At 41.8% G+C, this 22,574-nt stretch overlaps 1 protein-coding gene across 5 annotated transcripts in view; it reads left to right on the plus strand.

The window, feature by feature from the left end:
• The first annotated feature begins 1,085 nt into the window (after positions 1-1,085).
• The window catches only part of DPH6 (diphthamine biosynthesis 6), a 356,254-nt gene continuing 334,765 nt past the window's right edge, over positions 1,086-22,574 (plus strand). Inside the window, exons 1-3 of one of the 5 annotated variants that reach the window (XM_065593241.1) lie at positions 1,086-1,337; positions 6,302-6,396; positions 8,779-8,972. In XM_065593241.1, coding sequence (XP_065449313.1) covers positions 1,315-1,337; positions 6,302-6,396; positions 8,779-8,972 — 312 coding nt within the window. In that variant the 5' untranslated portion in view covers positions 1,086-1,314. The remainder of the gene's footprint in view (positions 1,338-6,301; positions 6,397-8,778; positions 8,973-22,574) is intronic. The other 4 variants (XM_065593239.1, XM_065593243.1, XM_065593240.1 and 1 more) reach the window with 4 other exon arrangements.

Genomic DNA, 22,574 nt, shown 5'->3' on the forward strand with positions numbered 1-22,574 from the left:
TAGCTTTGGAAGCCACAAGCTATGCAGTCATAGATGGCTAAAATAGAGTGTGTGACATATTCTGCTTTTAGTTACATATTTACAACCTTGTTGACTTTGTACCACTATTTACAAAGGGATTTTTTCTGGATCTGAATTCCAAGGTGTTTGTATTCAATATTACTATTTGATTCCCTACACTGTTGGGAATGAATTGCAAAGTTTGAATCCAAATCTGCAGATGAATATCCTTAGTTTCAGGGTGCGTGGGTGTGTTGTTGCTGCTGTTGATCTACTGATGACACTGTTATTCAACATCTGAGTAGAGTTACACACTCTCCTGTTTTTTATTTAATAACTTTTAAAATAACAAACTAACTTCCCCATTTCAACTTCCCACCCCGCCATCCTTCATCTGCAACCGAGAGACAAGTGCCTGTAAACTGTGCCAAACTCTTCTTAACTACTCCCCAAAAAAGTGGGAGAACTTGCTTTAAACTTCATTGCGCCAGGTAAGGGCCTTTCCAGACTGCGGCCGTTGAATAGGAATGAAACAAACCAGCCGTCTTACTTTCAGCACCATTCAAAACAGTGGGCAGTCTTTGATAACTATAAGCAGGGTTGTCCTGGAGTCTGCAGGAATTAAAGATTAATCTTTAATTAAAGATTATGCCATGTGATGAAACTCCAGGAATATGTCCAAACAAAATTGGCAACCTTAACTGTAAGAGCCCTAAGGTGGGTGGGGTAATATCTTTTATTGGACCAACTTCTGTTGGTGCCAGGGACAACACCGGGTACTGCATCACTGCCAATAATAACTAGCTAGAGAGGGTATTGTCAGGGGGAAACAGGTTCCGGTAAGCAGGATGAGCACACAGGGCAGGCGCTGACAGCTCAGAGGTGACTCATCCTGATGTCACGCACTGGAACGGCTCTGAGCCGCGGGCCCGACGCGAACACCCCCAGGATCAGCCCAGGCCTCCCTGCAGCGCCTCCCGTCTGCCCTCGCATAGGCGACCAGCGCGGTGCCTGCATTTCAGCCCTCGCCGCCCCGCGCCGCTCACCCGCCCGCCGCTGCAGCCGCGGCCCGAGCGGCAGGGGCAGGGCGCTGGCCGGGCGCAGGGAGAGCGGCGCGGGTCGCCCCGCACCCCAAGCCCTTTGGTTCAGGCAGCCTCGGGGCTGCCCTGGGCGGGTCTGGCCGGGCGGCAGCGGCGCGAGCGTGTAGAACGGCGCGTGGCTCGGGAAGGAGGGCGCCGGCTGCAGCCTGTAGTAGCGCCCGTGTATCTCAGCTCCCCCCTTAGTGTCAGCCCAGCCCGGGGGGGTGCGAGCAGCATGAGAGTAGTGGCCTTAATCAGGTAACGTGGCTGCGGGGGGCTGCCCTGCTGCACAGACTGAGCCACACCTCGTGCCCCTGGAGGGTGCTGCCGAGCCCATAGCAGGGACTGGGCTGCTACCCCGCAGCCTTGCCTTTGGGACCCTCCTGCTCGTGCATTTCTTGCTTTCCTTCCTTCCCCCAAACACAGCAAGGAGTTTTAAACAGCTCTGTCTTCCGCAGCTTGCTCTGCCTCAGCTGGCTGCATCTCAGTGGTGGGTGTGTAATTGTATGCCTAGTAGGAGGCCTTGCACAAGTGCCTGGCTCTGACCTGGGGTGTTGAACATCCTGTCACACTTAAAAAAAGAAATAAATAAAGACCCACCGTACCATCATCACTCTGCCCTGCGTCTTGTAATGTGCTCTTTGTTGTAAGTGGCTGCCCTCCACCCCAGAGGCAGCTGCATTTTAGGGGTGCCCTGTAATTATATGTAACATGCTTTGGGAGGAGATGTGCTGTATATATGTGAGCTGCTGCTGTTTTTTTCTACCTAGTCTCACTCGTTTTCAGTTGATTTTCAGGCTGGTTTTTTTTTTCCTTTCCAAGTATCTCCCTTTTAGGATCAGTTTTGCAAATGTGTGTTTCAATGAGACATTTAATCTCACTCATCATTTTAAAAAAGCTTACTCATTTATGTAGTCACACCGAGCTTGACATAGCCCTCTGTCTTGGACTGTTTCTCCTACCCTTCTGCTGCTTCGTTTTCTGCACTTCTTATGCTCTAAATAGGTTTTAATATTTTCAGACATGTATTTAAATTATTTTTTCATTGAAGAAGACAGCTAGATTCTTTCATTGAGAAATGATAATACATTGATGGTTCATGTAAGCCAGGAAGGTTACTCAGGAACTTGTGCTTGTGTATTGGGTGAACCCTGTGATATTTTTATTTTTAGATGCTAACCCATAGCTTTTTTTTTTACTAAGGTACAGCTTCTATATTGACTTTCATTGTGCAGAGTCCTGCAAGCTGCATGAAGCCCTGTTAAAATTTGGGTTTCGCCATGGAGCGTCAGTTGCAGGATCATGGTTTAAAATTATCCCAAAAGAAAATGTTATACAACAAAAGGGACTTGTTTTTTGTTGTGAAAAATTGTACTTTTTAATCCAGATTTGTTTTTAATAGCAGATTAACACAGTCAATTTCCACACTTTCTCCTCCCAACTCGTAGAAAAGGCAAGATTTCAAGTTCTAGAAGTACTTATTTTGATATTGGTTATGCAGTGGAATGTGTTAAAAGGAAGCATGAAATAAAATCTTAAAAACAGGTTTGTAACATGACTGGTATTTTTGTGGGCAGTTTTCCTAGGTTTGATTTAGCTTAAGAAAAAGTTTTAAGAAGAGTTTTTTGTTTTAAAGGGACATCAAAGTCTGATTTTTTTTAACCTACCCACTTGCAAGTAATGTAAAAGATAAGAGAGAGAAAAATTCTCTATTTAAAAAAAAACTTTTGTGCTTTTGATAGGCAGGAGTAGTATCTGAATCAATTTTAACTAATTTTTTTTGTATTGACAATATTTCAAATTGACACTCTCTAAGGAGGTAGTGATTGAGTAAACCTCAAACTTGTGCTAAATCAGAAACCGTCAGGCATTTTAAAGCCAGTGATCTGTCCAAAATAAGTTTTCTTCCCATTCCCCCAATTTTAATTAGTCTAGATTTTTTTTTTTTTGCATGAACAGTGACATGCAGGAATATGAAGGACAGCCTTTTCAGAAGTCTTGGATAGTTGCTAAAGTAATCTTTACATTTCCTTTTTTTTCTCTTTCATATTTCCCTTGTCTGTAAGTCTGCCTATCATCGTGCCTGTGGCCAAAATTTGTCCTAAGTGTGGCTGTGCTTCTGTTGAAATCGTTAAGTGTCTCATATCTATTGCAAGTATCAGAGGGGTAGCCGTGTTAGTCTGAATCTGTAAAAAGCAACAGAGGGTCCTGTGGCACCTTTAAGACTAACAGAAGTATTGGGAGCATAAGCTTTCGTGGGTAAGAACCTCACTTCTTCAGATGAATCTGAAGAAGTGAGGTTCTTACCCACGAAAGCTTATGAATCTGAAGAAGTGAGGTTCTTACCTACGAAAGCTTATGCTCCCAATACTTCTGTTAGTCTTAAAGGTGCCACAGGACCCTCTATATCTATTGCAGTTCCTTCTTTTATTACATTCCCAAAAGTCTAAATGTCAGGGTACCCAGAATGCCGCAACCAGAAATCTGTCTTGCTCCAGGAACTCAGACCATCTGACTACCATTTCTGGCCTCCTATTATTTTCCATATCTCAATGATACTCAAATCTCAAACTGTGGCTCTAGAGCAGTGATACTCAGACTGAGGCTCACAAGCTGCAAATGGCTCTTTAATGTGTTTCCCGCAGCTCTTTGCAGCACATGATATTAAAACACTGTGATTTAATTATTAACCAATCAGGATGCTTTTGCTACTTATTAAGCAATTAAGTTATCAACTTGTACTAAGTTATGAACTTGTTTACTGTGAGAATTATATATATATATATATATATATATACCTCTACCTTAATATAACGCTGTTCTCTGGAGCCAAAAAATCTTACCGTGTTATAGGTGAAACCGTGTTATATTGAACTTGCTTTGATTCACCGGAGTGCGCAGCCCCGCCCCCCCTGGAGCACTGCTTTACTGCGTTATATCTGAAGTCGTGTTATATCGGGTTGCGTTATATCGAGGTAGCGATGTATATAATATGTGTATGTGTGTATATAAAAAAAAACTAAATATTTTCCCTGTCATACTATTTAAATATGAGTATTTAGTACAGTAGTAAATGAAACAATGAATTCACACTATTGTGGCTCTTTTGGGTAACTTTAATAGCTAATTTGGTTCCCGAACCACTGATGTCCCAGTATATGTCACAGATACAATACAAACAGTAGCAACACAAGTTTTCTTTAGATTTGTCCCAGCAACATGCCTCAACCCTGTTTCTGTGGTACCTCTGAGGTCTGAGTGTAATTTAGTTACCATCTCTATTAATTTCATGGTCCTTCTCTTGAGAATGCTAGCAAGGGCAATATCAAGACTGGTGACTTTCAGTTTCTGAGTTTGCACCTGCAATTTTGCTGGTACAAATAATTGTGGGTACATTTTATAGTGCTTAGATATGTAGCTTCCTGATTATACTCATAAATTGTGTCATTGGATATGTAAAAGCTACACAGTTCATGTATAATTGTTTTTGGCTGTAGTTATATTTAGGGACAAAATCGGGGCTAAGTTGAGGGCCTTAGTTTTGAGAAAGAAGTCTCTATAAGGGTAAGATGCTCTGTCCCATTACTGTTTCTTGATCCATCCAGTCTTTTTTCCAGTCTCATTGGTAACTAAATGAACCGTAACTAAGTTAACTATGCCAAGCATGTTCTATCAAAATAATAGAGATAGGGCTTTAAATTACATTGTCTGTTGGCTGTTTAGAAGAAATTTGATGTCATGGTTATTTTGAAAAGTGATTGAGCATCAAACTAGAAACTTGCTGAAAACCTGTTCATTAACAAATTCATGTTAAATTTTAACAGCAATGAAATGAGAGAGAGTAATTGATCATGGAATCATAGGACTGGAAGGGACTTCGAGAGGTCTTCTAGTCCAGTCCCCTGAACTCCAGGCAGGACTTAGTATTATCTAGACCAGTGGTTCTCAAACTTTTTTTCCCATGGACCACTTGAAAATTGCTGAGGGTCTCGGCAGACCACTTAATGATCTTTCCAAATGTTATTTGTACCATTAGCTAACTGTTGTAAATGCTTTGGATAAAAGTACTATATAATAAAAACTTAATAATAATTAACGTTTTCTTTGTTCTACAAATAAAAGTACACAACTCATATTTTAATATCAGTAGTCTTACCTTTCTAATGTGATGGATATGCCTCTCCCCCGCCACAGCAGCTCCTGAGCTGGGGCTGGGAAGGAGGGCCATCTCTCCCCAGCAGCCTCAGCCCTGGAGCTGGGGAAAGTCGCCTCTTTCTCTGGCCGCTGCAGCCTTGCACATCCCAAATTTGCCCCACCCCCTCTTCTCACCCCACTGTATATACCCCACTGCCTCCCTCCCCCCTTTGGGGCTGTGAGTTCTGTGCTTTGGCTCTTAGAGAGGTAAAGCATAGACTCTCCCCTCTGGTAGTGGTGCCGTGTCTATGAATTTGAAGATGGACGTTTGAAGTATAGTATTCTATAGATCAGATAGTTTTTGTTTTATTATTATTACTTGACATTTGTTTAAGACTTGATTATGTGTAACTGAAATAGGAGTTTTGCCATTACATTCAATGGGAACAGGATTCAGCCATTGCCATATTGACAGAGGTGGAGTATTCTTTTAGCTTTTGAATGTTGGGTTATTAATTTCAAAATCAAATCTATTTTGCACTTTATTATTTGTAGTAAATATTATATTACATCAGCACCTAGATGAACAACAGGAACCTGTTGTGCCAGTTGCTTTAAAATACACCTGTAATTAATTTTGTCCGCAGTTACATCTAGGCGCACAACCAGAAGCCAGGTTGTCACTGCTGCTTTTAAAAATCAGTACTTTAGAGAGGAAACATTCTGTGATCCATCACTAATCCTTTGAGCAAAAGACAGCCTCTTCTCCAAAGAGCTTACATACAATATAAGTTTTTCTTTCTCTGCCATCAAATTAGGAATTTCACATAAACCGTATGGATTTTAGATCTAACTGAACTCTTCAGCATTTTATAAATACTTTCTTTTCTTATACAGATTTTGTATGGTACAGTCTTAGACGTTTGTTACTGTTATAATTCTCTTTAATACTTCTTATTTGAAAACTTTATTCCGTGGCCCTGCGTTGTAATTTTGAAGTAATCAGGTAAAAGTTAAAAAAGGGCGACAGTGCCTAGTAGTGGCCTGGTTTAATTGTCTGATAATTTCATTTTTTTTTCTAATTCCAGTGGTGGAAAGGACAGCTGTTACAATATGATGCAGTGTGTTGCTGCTGGGCATCAGATTGTTGCTCTAGCCAACTTAAGACCTGCTGAAAACACAGGTAAGAATGCCTCATTGTTTGTAAGTATCAGGGGGTAGCCGTGTTAGTCTGTATCTACAAAAACAACAAGGAGTCTGGTGGCATCTTAAAGACTAACAGATTTTTTTGGCCATAAGCTTTTGTGGGTAAAAACCTCACTTCTTCAGATGCAAGAAGATGCATATGCCCATGAAAGCTTATGCCCAAATAAATCTGTTAGTCTTTAAGGTGCCACCAGACTCCTTGTTGTCATTGCTCGTAAGAAACTTTCCGAAATAGGAAACAGCTGAGGCACAGCTGTCTCTGAATTAAACCCTGCTATTTTTTTGTACATATGGCAGGTATCCTAGGACATCTTTACAGAGAAAGGTGAAAAAGGGGAGAGACAATTTAGAGAATTTGTTAAAGCCACTTGTAAAGCAGCAAACAAGAGAAAACAATACAAGAAAATGAAAAATGGTAAAAGAAAGGATTCTGTAGTTTAAAAGGAGGAAAATGCATAAATACTTTCTTGTACTGTAGTAAGGGGAGAATGCATGGGTACAGTAATGAAGGTAGTGAAAAGTGAGTGAGCCTTAGCATCAATCTTAAATTAAGATGAACAGGAAGGTTTCAAGGTGAGATTTGAAAAGGAGGTGACTTTTGTACCAGTGGGAGGGGAAAGAGGCCCCACAAGTGAAAAGGGTGTCACCTTCGCCATCTGAACTGTGGAGGTTTGTGAGGGAAGCAGAGAAGGAGGTGTGCCTGCTGGGAGGAGGAGTTCATGTGTGACTCATTGGTAGAGTAGGTGAATATAAAATCAGTAGGTTGGGGCAATTTATTCCTTTGGTACTCAGGACAAAACCTCTCGAATCTTATTGAAATATGTTTGTTGTAAAACTAATGTAGCCACATCAAAAATGTAGAATGTTGTCATTCAAATCATAAAATGGCCTCTTTACGTGTATGTGGTAGGAAATGCAATGGAAAGTTAATTGAGGTACCCCAGGCAGCAGTAGGGCCTATCCCATTCATTTTATTTTATCTTGTACCACTGTTGCCAGGAGACCCTCAAGTAATAAAGTAACTGCACATTCAGAACTAAGTGGCAGCTTAAAAGGGACCCTGTCTGTTCTTGTCAGGCATCATATTTTATATAAATTTAAAAATACTTTGTTTTTCTTGTAAAATCAACTTCTCCGGTCCTGGTTAATTTGTTAAGATTACAGAACCCGCTAGACCATTTTGATCAAATACCTGCTTCTCTTACTATTGGAAGTCACCATGTCCATTCTAAAAATCGTTACACACTATAGTAAAGTCAAGTACACTTATTTATAACGATCAGTTTTAGCATATTATGGTTACATCACAACTTGTTTAACGGCTTGTTTCCGTGATACAGGGACCTCTCCTTTCAAGCTATTCCATGTGGGCTCAGAAGCCTGCCCTCACAGAGCAGGGCCGAAGTTAGGGGAAGTTCCAGGACTACTCAGGGTGGTCTTAAAATAAAGTGAACTCTATCAAATTTTACCAGTGAATTGTAGCTTTGAGCAATAATTAAGTGTTTTTTATTATTGATCAGTTGAAAAATTATCAATAAAGATCACAATTGTTGGATAACTCCTGAGATACGTAAAATGTGAATTGCAAGGTTTGCGGTTTAATTATTACAATCTACATGAGCTACCTTCTTTGTTATTGATTAGCTGCCAACCAGTCGGTAAGAATGTTTAGTGAAATTTGTCTCTTAATTAAAGCAGTAACAGCAAGAAGTTTAGTGAGTTCTATCCTAAATTTTTAAAAGGAAAGGAGATTAAAAAGTCCTGGATGCAACAACAAAGATTTCCCTTTCTTTACAGTGTATTAAACAATATAAAATTACTGCCGTAATCCTCTATTGTTCCATTTATACTGAAATAACATGCTGTGAGTATCATGTTGTCAGTATTAAATGTATTAATGGCTAAGTTTCAGGAAGTTTTGACAGCCTATTTCTAACCACCAGAGTAAGTGCTGCAGTGTGTTCTATGTATATTTCACCAAGTATGCTGAAACACAGGTAAAAACTATTGGTCTGTGCCTCTGGGGTTGTGCTCCTCTTGCATAGCAAAGCAAAATTACCATTGGCTTCACTTGGTTCTGGGTTGGATCCGTAGTGGGGGATTTGTGGAGGAAGCACTGGAAATGGTAGGAGAGAAGTGAAGTGGACACCTCCATTGAGAAGTAGGCAGTTGCATGAGACACATTGTTATAAGAGGGGAGAAATCCATTTTTGTAGAGATGCCATCACAGATGTGTGTGTCAATGAACTAAGGAATAGTCAGATTTAGGTACTCTTGGTGCTTTTTAAAATATTATGATTTTCTATAAATGCTGAATGGTGTACTTAGAGTCATGTTTGTCTCTATTTAATTGTGGCAGAAGGGACAGATGAGCTGGACAGCTACATGTATCAGACAGTAGGACATCATGCCATAGACCTGTATGCTGAAGCAATGGATTTGCCTCTCTATCGTCACACCATAAAGGGTACCAGTGTGGACACTGGAAGAGTGTATACCAAGTGTGAAGGAGATGAGGTCGAAGATCTTTATCACCTTTTGAAACTTGTTAAGGTATGTTGCATAACTCACTCCTCTTGGAAAGTTTTGAAAATTTTAAAAAAATATTTATACTCTTGTATAATATTTGTTTTCTTTTCTGTTGTTCTTCCTTACAGTATAAATTCATGTGAAATGGGGATTTACTGTCTTAATCTGTTAAGATAGACCATACTGATTATCCCTCATTTTAAACCAAAAACCTTGATCATATACAATAAATAGATGCCCATAATAATAAACAATTGTATGCAAAAGTATTCAGAAAGTATTATATGTAAAGAGAATTATTTATCATGAGACTGTGATGTAAAGCTCTCTGAGGTTTATGCAACTGATGTAATATTTTGCTTGTTTACCACTGGTTCTCATAGATTTTGTGTGCATTTTGTTTATTATTAATGCACAGGAAATGTATGCATTTGCTTTTTCATGAAGTTATGTATTATAACGTAAAACGCAAAGTGCTAAAATATTATTCATACTGCATTTCAGACTCAAAGTATTCCCAAATACTTTACAATTATGATTTTGATGTTGGTAGTGCAGTGACTATGTTCAAATACCGTTATATACTCAGCAGTAGCTTTACCCAATCTTTTTAGTAATACAATCATTCTTTCAATAAAAATGGATATATTGGCTAAGACACTTGAAATTTTTTCTGCTGTTTTTCAAAAAATGTAATGTGATCTTTATTACCTGGGGTTTGATTCAAACCCCATTGAAATCAGTAGAAAGACATCCATTGGTTCCAATGGATTTTGGATCACAGAGAGGAAAGAAGCAACTTTGAATGACAGAGTTGAAGTTTCTTCATTGTCCTGAATGTCTTACAGCAGATTATGTTTGAGGTGTCCAGAATACGTAATCATATTTTTGTAAATGTCAGAAGACAGTATTAATTGTGAAAGTTGTTACTAAAATGAAATGATTAATTGGAATATTATTTACAGTCCTAGAAAAACTTCCTTAAGTTGCCTAAAAGATAATTCTGATCTTCGATTTAAGTGTTCAATATCTGTCCAAGTATAATTTTATTTCATCAGATTTATAATTGATAAACCTGAAAACGTTATGCTTAAATGGCTTGTTCATTATTTTATATTAAAATTGTAGGAATAATTTGGTTCTAAGATGTATGTTACAGAGATCAGAAACTATCATGGGGCAAGGTGACTAAACCCATTATGTCCTTCTTTGGTTGTTATAAGTTTTATTTAATTTTAGTATCATAAAGTTGGGAAGTTCTGGATCGGTTAATCTTTCCTCTGAAATTACTTCCTTTGTCTGTTATCCTACCACAGTTTCTTCTGATGGAATGGGTGAGATCCCTGGGATCAGTGGGAAGTGACCTGAACTCAATACTCTATACTCCTGCTTTCTGAGACCACACGTTACATTTTCTCAAAACTCTTTTAATTAGTGACAAAACTCTCAGAGGCTTCAGTGGGGCTAGGATTTTGCCCATAGTATCCATTAGTCTGGAGTACAAGATTCTTGATGTTTCTTCTAAATCTTTGTGGAGCAATAGGGCATTCGAGGCTATACAACCAGTATAGAGAGATCAGTGAAGTTTTTTTTTTTTTTTTTTTTTAAACAGTGTGTGTATAGGAGGCAGGACAGTAATTTGAGGAAACATGCGGCAGCACTTAAATTTTTTTTGAAAACGACAGCATTGGAGAAGGGAAGTACAGATATGCTATCTGTTGGAAGCTTCATGATAACAGCTTTCTAAGGCTGGGAAAGATAATAAATTACTGATCAATTTAATTAAAAATGGGGAGATTAGTGGCAATTAAGATGAAATTTCCCTTTCAATCCATGCTGTCTTTGGAGAAATGGATGCTTTGCCATTATCTTTATAGTAACAGTCAGTTATGACATAAATTAATGCTAATGTTAAATCTTGACAACTTCTGCTTTGGAAGTTCGTACACGATAATTATAACTATAGTTGAAAGAGATGTTATCAAGTTGTCTGGAACTAAATAACTGCTTCTTTCTTGTGTGGAAATATGAATTCCACTATAGGATATTTTACAGACATAAATATTGGAAATACATTGCCTTTATAGTAGACATTGTGTAACCATCTCCTTACAGTCAAACTCATATATGAAATTCTGGTGTAAAAATTGCAGTGGGGTTCTTGAGTACTTTAATGAATAATTGAGTAATTATAGGGAAGAAAAGAAATCTAGAAGAGCTATCACTCTTTATGTTGTTCTTCACTAGTTTTTAGAAAAAGATGGAACTGGAATTTTTTTACCTTTTGAATGTTAATGGCAAAATTAAAATCAGTTGATTGATTTTTATTTTAAGCATTTACTTATGGTAGTATGCAGTTTTGTAGCTTTAATGGGCAAGTCTTTAACCACCAATAGCTTTTTTTCTAAGTGATTCAAATTTTCTTTAGATGGTGTTACAATATAATTTTTTATAAAGAGAGCTCAATCTGCTGCCTGTTGAAAGTAGGGGTAAAAAAGAATTGATGAAGGTTTTTAATAATTCAGACTTTTATTAAAAGTCTTGAGTTGAAATAATTTGAAAGCACTGGCCAAAATAGCATCACTCTTTTTTTAATGTAATGCTTTGGATATGAGGATGCAGGAAAGAGTCTGTCTAGATGAAAACCACATAATATGTCTAGCTTTTAGTTTGTAAAGTATCTTTATATTACAAGTGCTTGTTTAATAATAAATTAAAACAAACCACATTGAAAAAACTTATATGAATTGAAAAGTATTAAATATTTTTTAAAAGTTTTATAAAAGCAAGATTTTTTAAAAATGTAAATATTCCCCTGCAGTGTTGGAAAGCCCACCACAGCAGTTTTGTGCTAGTGTATAAGACTGAGAGAGTGAAAATGACTGCAGACAAATGTGAAACTGACCATTCTGATGTTGTGTTCTACCCTATGTGAAATGTGTGACGTAAATTAGATTTATTTTAAATAGTCTAATGTGTTAGTAGGGGATAAAGATTGTTTAGGGTTACTATCTATATCCCTACATGTTACAGATAGGGCTGGAAGGGACTGCTTAGGTCACTGAGGCCATCAATACACGTATATTTATATAAATCCCAAACCATACAATCTACGTGTATTGATGACCTCAGTTTATATAAATCCAAAATCATACAAATTACGTGTATTGATGTCCTCAGTGCCTACTCCTGAGGGCATTCTGCACTAAAACATTAAAAATTCTGCGCCAAAAAAATTTAAAAATTCGGTACCAAAAAAAATTAAAATTCTGCGCACAATATTTTAAAATTCTGCAAGTGTCATTTGTCAATAAATAAATGCAGAGGCTCCAGCGTGGCAGTGGGTAGCATGGGCCACTGACTGCATAAAGGCGGGAGATCACCCTGCAGCCCCCTCACCCACAGGACCCGGACTCAGCAGTGAGGCTGCACCCAACCCTGACACAGTGCATGGTCTGGGCTTGCCCCAGAAACACCCTGGGGCCCCAAGTGTGGGTCAGGCAGACTCAACCAGGCAGGATCCAAGTGTGGAGGAGCTCAGTGTGGGGGGTTCCAGATGTGAGGTGAGTGGATTCTGGGTGCAGGCAGCTCAGTGTGGGGTCTAGGTTTGGGGGAATCTGGATGCACAGAGGCTCGTTGGGGGGTTCCAGGTGCAGAGGCAATGGGACTCTGCAGGGGCTTCCAGTTGAACGTGGTTGAAGCAGAGGGGTCTGGGTGTGGGGGTCTCAGCGGGGGGGGAGTGCTAGGGGAGTGGGGCTTGGTGGGGTGGGGGTCTGGTGCAGCTAGTTAGGGTCAGTGGTGTGGGGCTCTGGATGTGGGGGCTCAGGGTGGTGCAGGGGTGGTGCATTAGGGTGGTGGTTTGAGTGTAGGGAGCTCAGTGCAGGGTGGTCTGAGTGAAGGGGTGGGGGTCTGGAGGCAGGGAGCTGCAGAGGGCTCCAATTGCAGGGGTTGAAGTTCAGTGGGATGGGGGTTAGAATTATAGAATATCAGGGTTGGAAGGGACCTCAGGAGGTCATCTAGTCCAACCCCCTGCTCAAAGCAGGACCAATTCCCAACTAAATCATCCCAGCCAGGGCTTTGTCAAGCCGGGCCTTAAAAACCTCCAAGGAAGGCGATTCCACCACCTCCCTAGGTAACGCATTCCAGTGCTTCACCACCCTCCTAGTGAAATAGTGTTTCCTAATATCCAACCTAGAATTCCCCCACTGCAACTTGAGACCATTGCTCCTTGTTCTGTCATCTGCCACCACTGAGAACAGCCGAGCTCCATCCTCTTCGGAACCCCCCTTCAGGTAGTTGAAAGCAGCTATCAAATCCCCCCTCATTCTTCTCTTCTGCAGACTAAACAATCCCAGTTCCCTCAGCCTCTCCTCATAAGTCATGTGCTCCAGCCCCCTAATCATTTTTGTTGTCCTCCACTGGACTCTTTCCAATATTTCCACATTCTTCTTGTAGTGTGGGGCCCAAAACTGGACACAATACTCCAGATGAGGCCTCACCAATGTCAAATAAAGGGGAATGATCACGTTCCTCCATCTGCTGGTAGTGCCCCTACTTATACAGCCCAAAATGCCGTTAGCCTTATTGGCAACAAGAGCACACTGTTGACTCATATCTAGCTTCTCGTCCACTGTGACCCCTAGGTCCTTTTCTGCAGAACTGCTACCTAGCCATTCGGTCCCTAGTCTGTAGCAGTGCATAGGATTCTTCCGTCCTAAGTGCAGACTCTGCACTTGTCCTTGTTGAACCTCATCAGTTTTTTTCTGGCCCAATCCTCTAATTTGTCTAGGTCCCTCTGTATCTGATCCCTACCCTCCAGCGTATCTACCATGCCTCCCAATTTAGTGTCATCTGCAAACTTGCTGAGAGTGCAGTCCACACCATCCTCCAGATCATTAATAAAGATATTAAACAAAACTGGCCCCAGGATCAACCCTTGGGACACTCCGCTTGAAACCGGCTGCCATCTAGACATGGAGCCCAAGAAAAATTAGGATGTAGTTGGTGAGACTTGGCAGGAGTGTCTGGGTTTGGGAGGTCCGGGAGTTGGGTAGAGGGGGGAGCAGCTCCTTGTACAGTGACCCCTGCCCCCACAGTTAAGGAGCGATGGGTACAGGACGTGGGGGGATGCTGAACTTCCTGCAGCTGGGGGAGGTTTCTTGGAGTGGGTCTGATACAACCCCAGACACTCCTTGCAGGGGAAGAGGAAGTCCTGTCCTCTTCTGCCTCCAGCCCAGCTGGGACTAGCAGCTGATCCTGGCTCAGAGTAGGAGCCACTGGCTGAGGTGTCCCCAACCCCACGGTTATTTACTTTGCTGCCGGCTGCCTGAAACAATGTATCTGCTCTGCCAGGGAGTGGTGCATGACTGCTCTTGCAGCTTCCCTATGCTCCCCTGTCAGAAAGTCATTTTTCTGCGGGAAAGCAAAGAAATCTGCAGGGGACATGAATTTTGCGCACATGCAGCGACGCAGAATTCTCCCAGGAGTAAGTGACCTAATCGGTCCCTTCCATTCCTATGTGTAACATGTAGGGATATATATATAGTCCGTTTATAGCACCATGTGTGTTGAATGTGGGATATATAAATTCTGAACACTAAAGGCTAATTTAATTTTAATATACTAGGCAGGTCACTCTGGGAGTCTTACTGAATCCATGTGTCCAACCATGTGTATTTACTTGCAGGATTAGTGCCTAAGGCCCTGTTTCAACAAAGCAGTTAAACACCTGTTTAAATACTTAAATAAAGCCAATGGGACTTAAGTGTGGGCTTTTAAGTGCTTTAATGTCTGAAGCCTAAAACGGTACCAGATTTCCCCGGTTATCTGACTTTTCCTTTTATGGTCAAATCCTCCTTTATGAATGGAAAAGTATTAAATATTTTTAAAAACAGCTTTATGAAAACAAGATTTTTTTAAAATGTAAATATTCCCCTGAGTAATTGAGTAATTATAGGGAAGAAAAGGAATCTAGAAGAGCTATCATTCTTTGTTGGTCTTCACTAGTTTTTAGAAAAAGATGGAACTGGAATTTTTTGGCTTTTTGAATGTTAACGGCAAAATTGATATCATTTGATTGATTTTTATTTTAAACATTTATTTATTACAGTATGCAAGTTTGTAGCTTTAATGTGCAAGTCTTTAACCACCAATAGCTTTTTTCTAAGTGATTCAAATTTTCTTTAGATGGTCCTCCTTGTTGTGTGTGTTCAAAGCCTGAAAAGTGCTCAAGGGAACGGGCCAGGGAGAGCCTGTACAGAGTGCATTCTCAGAAGCACCTATCCTCCATCAGACAATCATAGGTACTTAAATGGCCCTCCATTACCATAGTGCTTGAGGCACAGGTTGGAGTGGCAGGTCAGTTGAGCGTTGGAGGTGTAGGATGTTTGTCTATGACATGTGGGTCCTGTGGCTAAAACTTCTGTCTAGGGGGTAGGTACAGTGGACCTGTAGACAGTACAGAATGCAGATTACTTTGTTGGTGCTCCATACCAGGCTGATGGGTGTCGGTGGAGGATTCTGCTCTCTCTACCAATCACCTGAGTAGGTCTCCTTACTCATACTCTTCGAAGGAAACCAGAACTTGGCCCTTAGTTGATAAGGTTTGTTGCTAAGACAGTTAACCTTTATAGAGTTCTTCAGGTTCATGCTGTGCTTCTGATGTATATATGTGTCTGTGTGTATATATAATGTACATTATAGATCTTGTTCTTAATAGGCATTTTTTCTTTGAAATATTGGCTTGTCCTTTACCATAATAAAATCTTCTGACATAATTATTCTTGAGTTTCTGGAAAGTTTATCCCAAATATTTATAATTCTGTTTATAATTTAAAGAAATTTATGTGAACCCATTTATGAAGTATGATTACATTTCCATCGTCTCTTGCATATTTCCAAAGTTATTTTGAGTTCTGTGTGTGGAGGACTTTGCAAGGTTAGAATCTTAAAGATTATTAAGAAGAAAAAACACATTTGAGAAAAATAGGTATGATGGACTTGATGACTGCAGGATAATTGCAGTATCTTCTACTGATCATCAGCTGAAAAATAAATATTGCAACTAGATCAATATAAAAAAGTGTTGACAAAAATATTTTAATTATTAAAGTCTTTTCCTGCTATACCATATCATGCCATTAATTTTTTCCGTGGAGGGGGAGGGAAGAGGAGGAAAGCGGAGTGGAATTCTGCTGTAAAAATGGTGAGACAACATGGATCAGCAATCTTATTGGCTGGTAATTAAAACCCACAAAAGCCCCAGCCAGAAACATTTGCTTTTTTAGTAGCAGCAGTAGAAAGCAGTATAATGCGTTTTAAACCTATTTTTTAAAATTAATTTTCAAGCTCAGGGGTGTATGGTTTTGGAATGGAAAAGGACTGATACTTATTCAAAGACAGCACATTTTTTTGTTTACTAGGAGTAATATTGTGATAACGGTTCTCTCATATTGTCCTGCATATGTTAAGGGGTTTGGTTCTCCTTTCTCCCTCTCAGTGTATGCACAATGTGCCGAGCCATTTGATGGTGTCATAATCAGCCAGATGGAGATCCAATAGCACATCGTTGAAATAAGTCAGTGGGCACTTGTCAAGGATATGCGAAATAGTCTGAAGTTGATTGCAGCTGCATTGCAGGTCATTAGAAAAAACCTTGTTCAAAGAGATTGGCTGCACAGTTGTCCTTTCCTGTTCGAAACTGGTTCAGAGATGACCACAGGTGCCTTGGCAGATCAAAACCTAGTGGACAGATGGTTGAGTCAGTGACGAGAGAGTGATTGACAATTGTCATCGCTGACCACTTGTTGCACCAAACAGATTCCACTATCATGTCCTGTGATGGCATAAATGACCATAATGGCATCTAGAAGACAGGCAAGCTGATGGGTGGTTGAAGAGGTTTGCGTACAATGGCAGGTCGCTATTCTCATTGATCCTGGCCAGCTGCACAACAGAGGCTTTCTCGTGGTGAATATGGGGTGGTGCTATATTAGTAAATATTGGCAGCTTTACATCGATCAGCATTGTGTGAAATGAGCAACACCAGACAGCAGCTCAGTACTCTGCTGGTGAATAGCAGACGGAAAGGGCTAATGTTCTAAGTATCTGGGTGCTTACACCCCAGGTTGAACCAGCAAATTTTCTGAGCAGCTTGTTCTGAGTGTTGACTTTGGCTGCCGTTGTCTTCAAGTGGTTGAGGTACATTAATGACCTATCCAGTGTCACACTGGGGCAAACCAGGTTTGGATTGTGCTGCAGATGGCCGTTGAAGAAAACATTTATCTCGTGGCTTGCATCATGCACATGAAATACACTAGAAACCGTCTTGGAAAAGCTCAGCTGCAGGTGCCGTCGACTACAATGGACTGCCATGAGCTTCATATCATCATTCAAGACCTCATCAATTTCTGAGAAGGACTGAGCTTGGTAGCTGCAGTAGATGTTGTCAGCATAGATAAACTTGTGCAAGAGTGTAGCTGGCAGATCGTTGCTGTACACATTGAACAGTATCAGTGAAAGAACTGAGCCTTGAGGAAAGCTATTGATCGGACACTTCTGAGAGCTACAGCAGTTGCCTACGTGTATTCTAAATCCGATATTTTGGAGAAAGAGCTTTATTATTTCAACCACCCATGTGGGACAACTCGAGAGAGTTTAAACAAAAGGTGTCTGTGTCAAACAATGCCATAAGCATCAGTCAAATCCAAGAAGATGGCTCCTGTTTTTGGATTTTGTTGAAAACTGTTCTCGATAAAGTTAGTCTTTTCCTGAACCCTGCCTGCTCGACCTGCAAGACATTGTCCAAATCTGAAGCAGTTCGTTGAAGGATCAAACACCTTGAAACACATTAACAGCAAGGATATTGGGTGGTAACTCGACACATTATAGGGGTGCTTGCCTGGCTTAAGAATGGAAATAATCTTTGCTTAATGCCAAGTGCATGGTAACTTATTCTTATTAATGACCTTGTAGCAGATTGGTGACTCACCGCCGTGGCGCCTCCTGCTGGTTGTCCAGGAATTAGCTCGATTCCAGCACTCGGAGTGCTCCCTGCTGGCCGGTTGCGCTTCTGCCTCAGGCCCCTGTGTCCCTCCCGGACCCTGGTGCCCCTTACCTTGGGATGCTGCCTTACGGCAATCCCCATACTCTGGGTCTGTCCTCCCAGGGGAACCCAATCCCCCTATGCCCACCTTGCCTCAGTGGCTACTGCCAGTTATTATCTAGCCCCCTTTCTCTGGAGCAAACTGCAGTCTGTAATGGCCACTCATCATTGGCAAGGGGTTTGGACCAGCTGCCTCTACCTCTGCAGCCCCAGTACCTCCTTCGGCCTTAACAAGGCCTCAGGCTGGAGCTCCCCAGCTCTTCTTGCCCTTCCCCAGCACTGCTCTACTGCTCTACCCTGTGCTCCAAGGCAGCTAGGTCCTTCCCACTCCAAGGCTGGAGTGAGACTGACCCAGCTCTTCTCTTAGCACTTATATCAGGGCCAGCTGTGGCCTGACTGGGTGTGGCCACAGCTGTGGCTGCCTCTTGCAATCAACCTACCCTTTTCCCTAGGAGCGGGGTAACTGCCCCGCTATAGACCGGTATGCGGAAGTTAGTAAGCCACTGTGACACCTTTGGTCCAAGGTGCTAGAGGAATTCCAGCAAGATGTTATCATAGCCTGCTTTGTAATCACATGTAGTGATTAGAATAAGCCAAATTCATCAATCCCCAGAGTAGTAGGTGAAAAGGGAGGAGCATTTGTTTGATAGGCTCCCTCACTCAGATCTCATGAAACATCCTGTAGGTACACTGCTACTTCGGGGTTCTATGGTAAGGGGGCCAGGGCTGGAGGTGAGAGGATGCAGCACTAGGTCATTGTAATGTATCCTCTCAGAGATGGAAGATGTGCAACATCATCTTCAGGAGCTGATTGAAAATGGCATAATTACCGAGTCCCGCAGTCCATTGGCCTCACCCATTGTGGTGGTCTGTAAGAAGAATGGAAAAAATTGGATGTGTATTGATTACCGCACCCTAAACAGGTGCACTGTAGTTGACCAGTACACCGTGTCTCGAGTACAAGATGCCTTGGACTATTTCCTGCATAGCCAGTGGTTCTCTGTATTGGACCTTCAAAGTGGATACTACCAGATCCCTCTGGGGAGAAGAAGATAAGGAGAAGATGGCCTTTATCTGTCCATTAGGGTTTTATCTGTCCATTAGGGTTTTATCAATTTGAACGCATGCCCCAAAGAATTTCTAGAGCACCTGCTACATTTCAACGTCTTATGAAGAAAGTTGTGAGATATATGAATTTAATGCAAGTGTTAGTTTATTTGGATGACCTGATTGTATTTGGAAGAACCTTGGAGGAGCATGAAGCAAGACTTCTTAAAGTTCTAGATCGGTTGGAAGCCTATGAGCTGAAGCTTTCAATTGACAAATGCCAGTTCTGCAGAACCTTGGTGAAGTATGTGGGTCACATTGTGTCTCAAAAGGGTGTGAGTACTGATCCCGATAAAACAGATGCCCTCACTGCATGGCCTTGCCCAAGTAATTACAGACAACTCAAGACCTTTCTTGGATTTAGTGGCTACTACTGCATATTTGTGAAGAGCTATGCTACCACTGTAAAACCTCTGAATGATCTTACCAGTGGATACCAGTCCAGCAAGAACAAATCTAAGACCAAGAATAAGGGGAGGTCCCCAAAGCCTCCTGAGCAGAGACACTGTGGCCCCTTAGAACCATTTGGACCATGGTGGGATGAGAGATGTGAAAGAGCTTTTCAGGAAATCATTAATTGCCTAACTCATGCTCCAGTCCTAGTCTTTGCTGACCCAAGCAAACAGTTTGGAGGGTCTGGAAGCAGTCTTGTACCAGGAAGCGGAAGGCAAATGTAAATCTGTATCCTTTGCTAGTCGAGGGCTATCTGATAGTGAAACTCGGTACCCCATCCACAAACTGGAGTTCTTGGCCTCGAAAGGGGCCATCACTGAGAAATTTCGAGACTATTTGTCTCCAGCTGGAGGATAGAGTTCTGCTTCTAAACATGACAACTGGGCAGAGCAAAAGTGCTAGACCAAAGCCACCATCCAGGATGGATAGTGGGCTCCCTGTGACTAACCTACACCTACTCAGCACATCTGAGAGTGAGTCTGAGGAGGAAGACACTACCATGGTGTATCCAAGGATGGAGACAAGATTTCGGTCTCGATTAGCTGAACCAAGAGAGAGCTCCACCTCTTCATCTCTAAACCCTATGGAGGAAGTATTTAGGCCCGTTCCTGGCACATTTGTGCCGCCAACGAGACCGCCCTGACACACACAGGTTATTGGACAGTGGAGACATACAGGTGGAAGGTGTCCTGGGTGCCTTGAACCTTCCACTATTAGTATCAGAGATTCAGGGGCCTATGTTAGTAGCTGAGAGACCTTCAAAGGAACCCTCACCATCCATCGCCCAAGAAGATGTCCTCCCTAACCCTGCAATGCACATTCTCAATAGGTGGGACAGGGTTATAAGGCCAGTAAACCGCTTAACTTATGATGCACCTGGGGTGGCTAGCGAAGAACCAATACACTTAGCTCACAGGCTTGCTGAAGCCATAGTGGGTTTCCTGAGGCCCTTCGGAGGGAATTAATGAATTTGGTATAATAGGGAGTGTGATTTGTTGGGATGACAAATTCTCGGCTGGGAGGAGGATGTAAGCAGAGTCTGAATGAGCTCTCTCGACATCTAGAGATGAGCTGTGGAAAAGGACTTCAGGAGCCGATCTCGTTTGCTCGGGCACACCCACCCTGCGTAGGTGCTCAGCATGATGGGATTGCTTGCCCAAATGATCACTTTTGGCTGGTGTGGGATCCACAGTCTCCTTGTTATTGGGGAAGGAGTAATAAAGGTTGTTATCCTTGTTGCGTGAATCAAGGGCAGCAGAACTGTACTTGGCATTTCCCAATTGAAGGACTCACCCTCAACTGAACAGCACTTGCTAGGCAGGGGACATGAATTCCAAAGCCCAGTGAGTGGAGAGAGGGTGGGGACAGGTACTTGTATCTTTTGGTGTGGGCCTTGTCTCAGGGCCCCAGACACCATTTGACCCTTCCTCTCTCCACTGTGTAATAACAGAGCTACTTTAGACTCAATTGAGAGTCTTGTTACATGCTGCAGAGCTGAAATCAATGATACCTAGGTCTAAGTATTAGACCTGCTTTGGGACAGTGTCTCTGATGCAAGAGACTGCCCAGTGTGCACCAGCAGTGAGGCTACCCCACTAGCAGCTGAAATCACTGAGAGATGTGTTAAGTGTGGGGGACCCTGAAGACATCTTGGCACAGCCAGCAGGGTGGCTGGCAGAGAGGCGTGCCGGGCGGCCAGCAGGGCAACTGGTGGAGAGGTGCGGCCAACGGAGAGGTGCGGCGAGTGGCCAGCAGGGTGGCTAGTGGAGAGTAGAGCCCCGCAGAGAGGGGCAGCGAGTTACCTCCCCCTCCATCAGGGGGGGAAGTGAACTCTGCAGATGCAGCTTTGAACTCTGGGTCTGCACTGTCCAAGGACAGCTACTATGAGTGGGCTGCAGAGAAGGGATGGGCACATTAAAGGGACTTTTGGATTGCTGGACTTTGAGAACCTGAGGGGAAAAGGACACTGCCCAGCTTACTTGGTGGTGGGTCTTTTGCTCATGGTTTATGTTTATAAACCCTGTTTGCGGTGTTTCCCAAATTGATGCTGCATTATTTCCTTCCTTTTATTAAAAGTTTTTTGCTGCACTCAGACTCTGTGCTTGTGAGAGGGGAAGTAGAGGCACCCAGGGGGTGGTGTGTAATTGTCCCAGGTCACTGGGTGGGGGCTCCAGCTGGTTTTGTGTTGTATTGTTGAAAAGGAACCCCTAGATACTGAACCTGGCTCTTGTTGCTGCTAACTCTGACTGGCAGAAGGATTACATTGCAGAGATTCTGGGTAGTGCTGCTGGGCAATTGTACTTTGGGGGACCTATAAAGAACGAAAGATACGTTTTCAATTGCTGCTATGCTAAGCCTGGGTAAAGGGAGGACTAAAAATGTATTTCTGCTTTCATACATATTTAATTTTATCCGTTATCTAAAGTAGTTTAGTCTGGGAAGAGCCCTTCCAGAAAGGTGCAGGGTAGGGGTGTGTGTGTGTGTGTGTGTGTGTAAATTTGGTTTGGTTTTGGTTTGGAAGCTATGAATGAGTATTGTTTTCTAATAATGTACATAGATTTTTAACATTAGTTATACAAACTGGAGAATTAGTGGCCAATAAACTACTAGTAATGTATTTCAGATATTATCAGGAAAACTGAATGCATAACAAAGTCTAACCTTCTTGGTATAACTATATTGCATAGTCTGTGTTTAGATTAGAGGTAAATTGGGTTTGGTTGGTAGTTGGCCGCATAGCATGTTTCATGGTATGCATATGAGATTACTAATAAGATGGTACTATATTGTGTAATAACAGTATGGTCATTGCAACTATTATATTTTTATTGAGTTACCCACTGCAGTTGCTGTATATAAAGTATTGTCTCTTAACGTATTATAAAGTATTGTTAAATATTTGTACAACTAAACCATTTGTCAACTGTGCAACTTTTCTTTGAACAAATGTTTTAGGATAATAT

This window comes from Chrysemys picta, chromosome 4 (genome assembly GCF_011386835.1).
Source record: "Chrysemys picta bellii isolate R12L10 chromosome 4, ASM1138683v2, whole genome shotgun sequence".
NCBI classification, from domain to species: domain Eukaryota; kingdom Metazoa; phylum Chordata; order Testudines; family Emydidae; genus Chrysemys; species Chrysemys picta.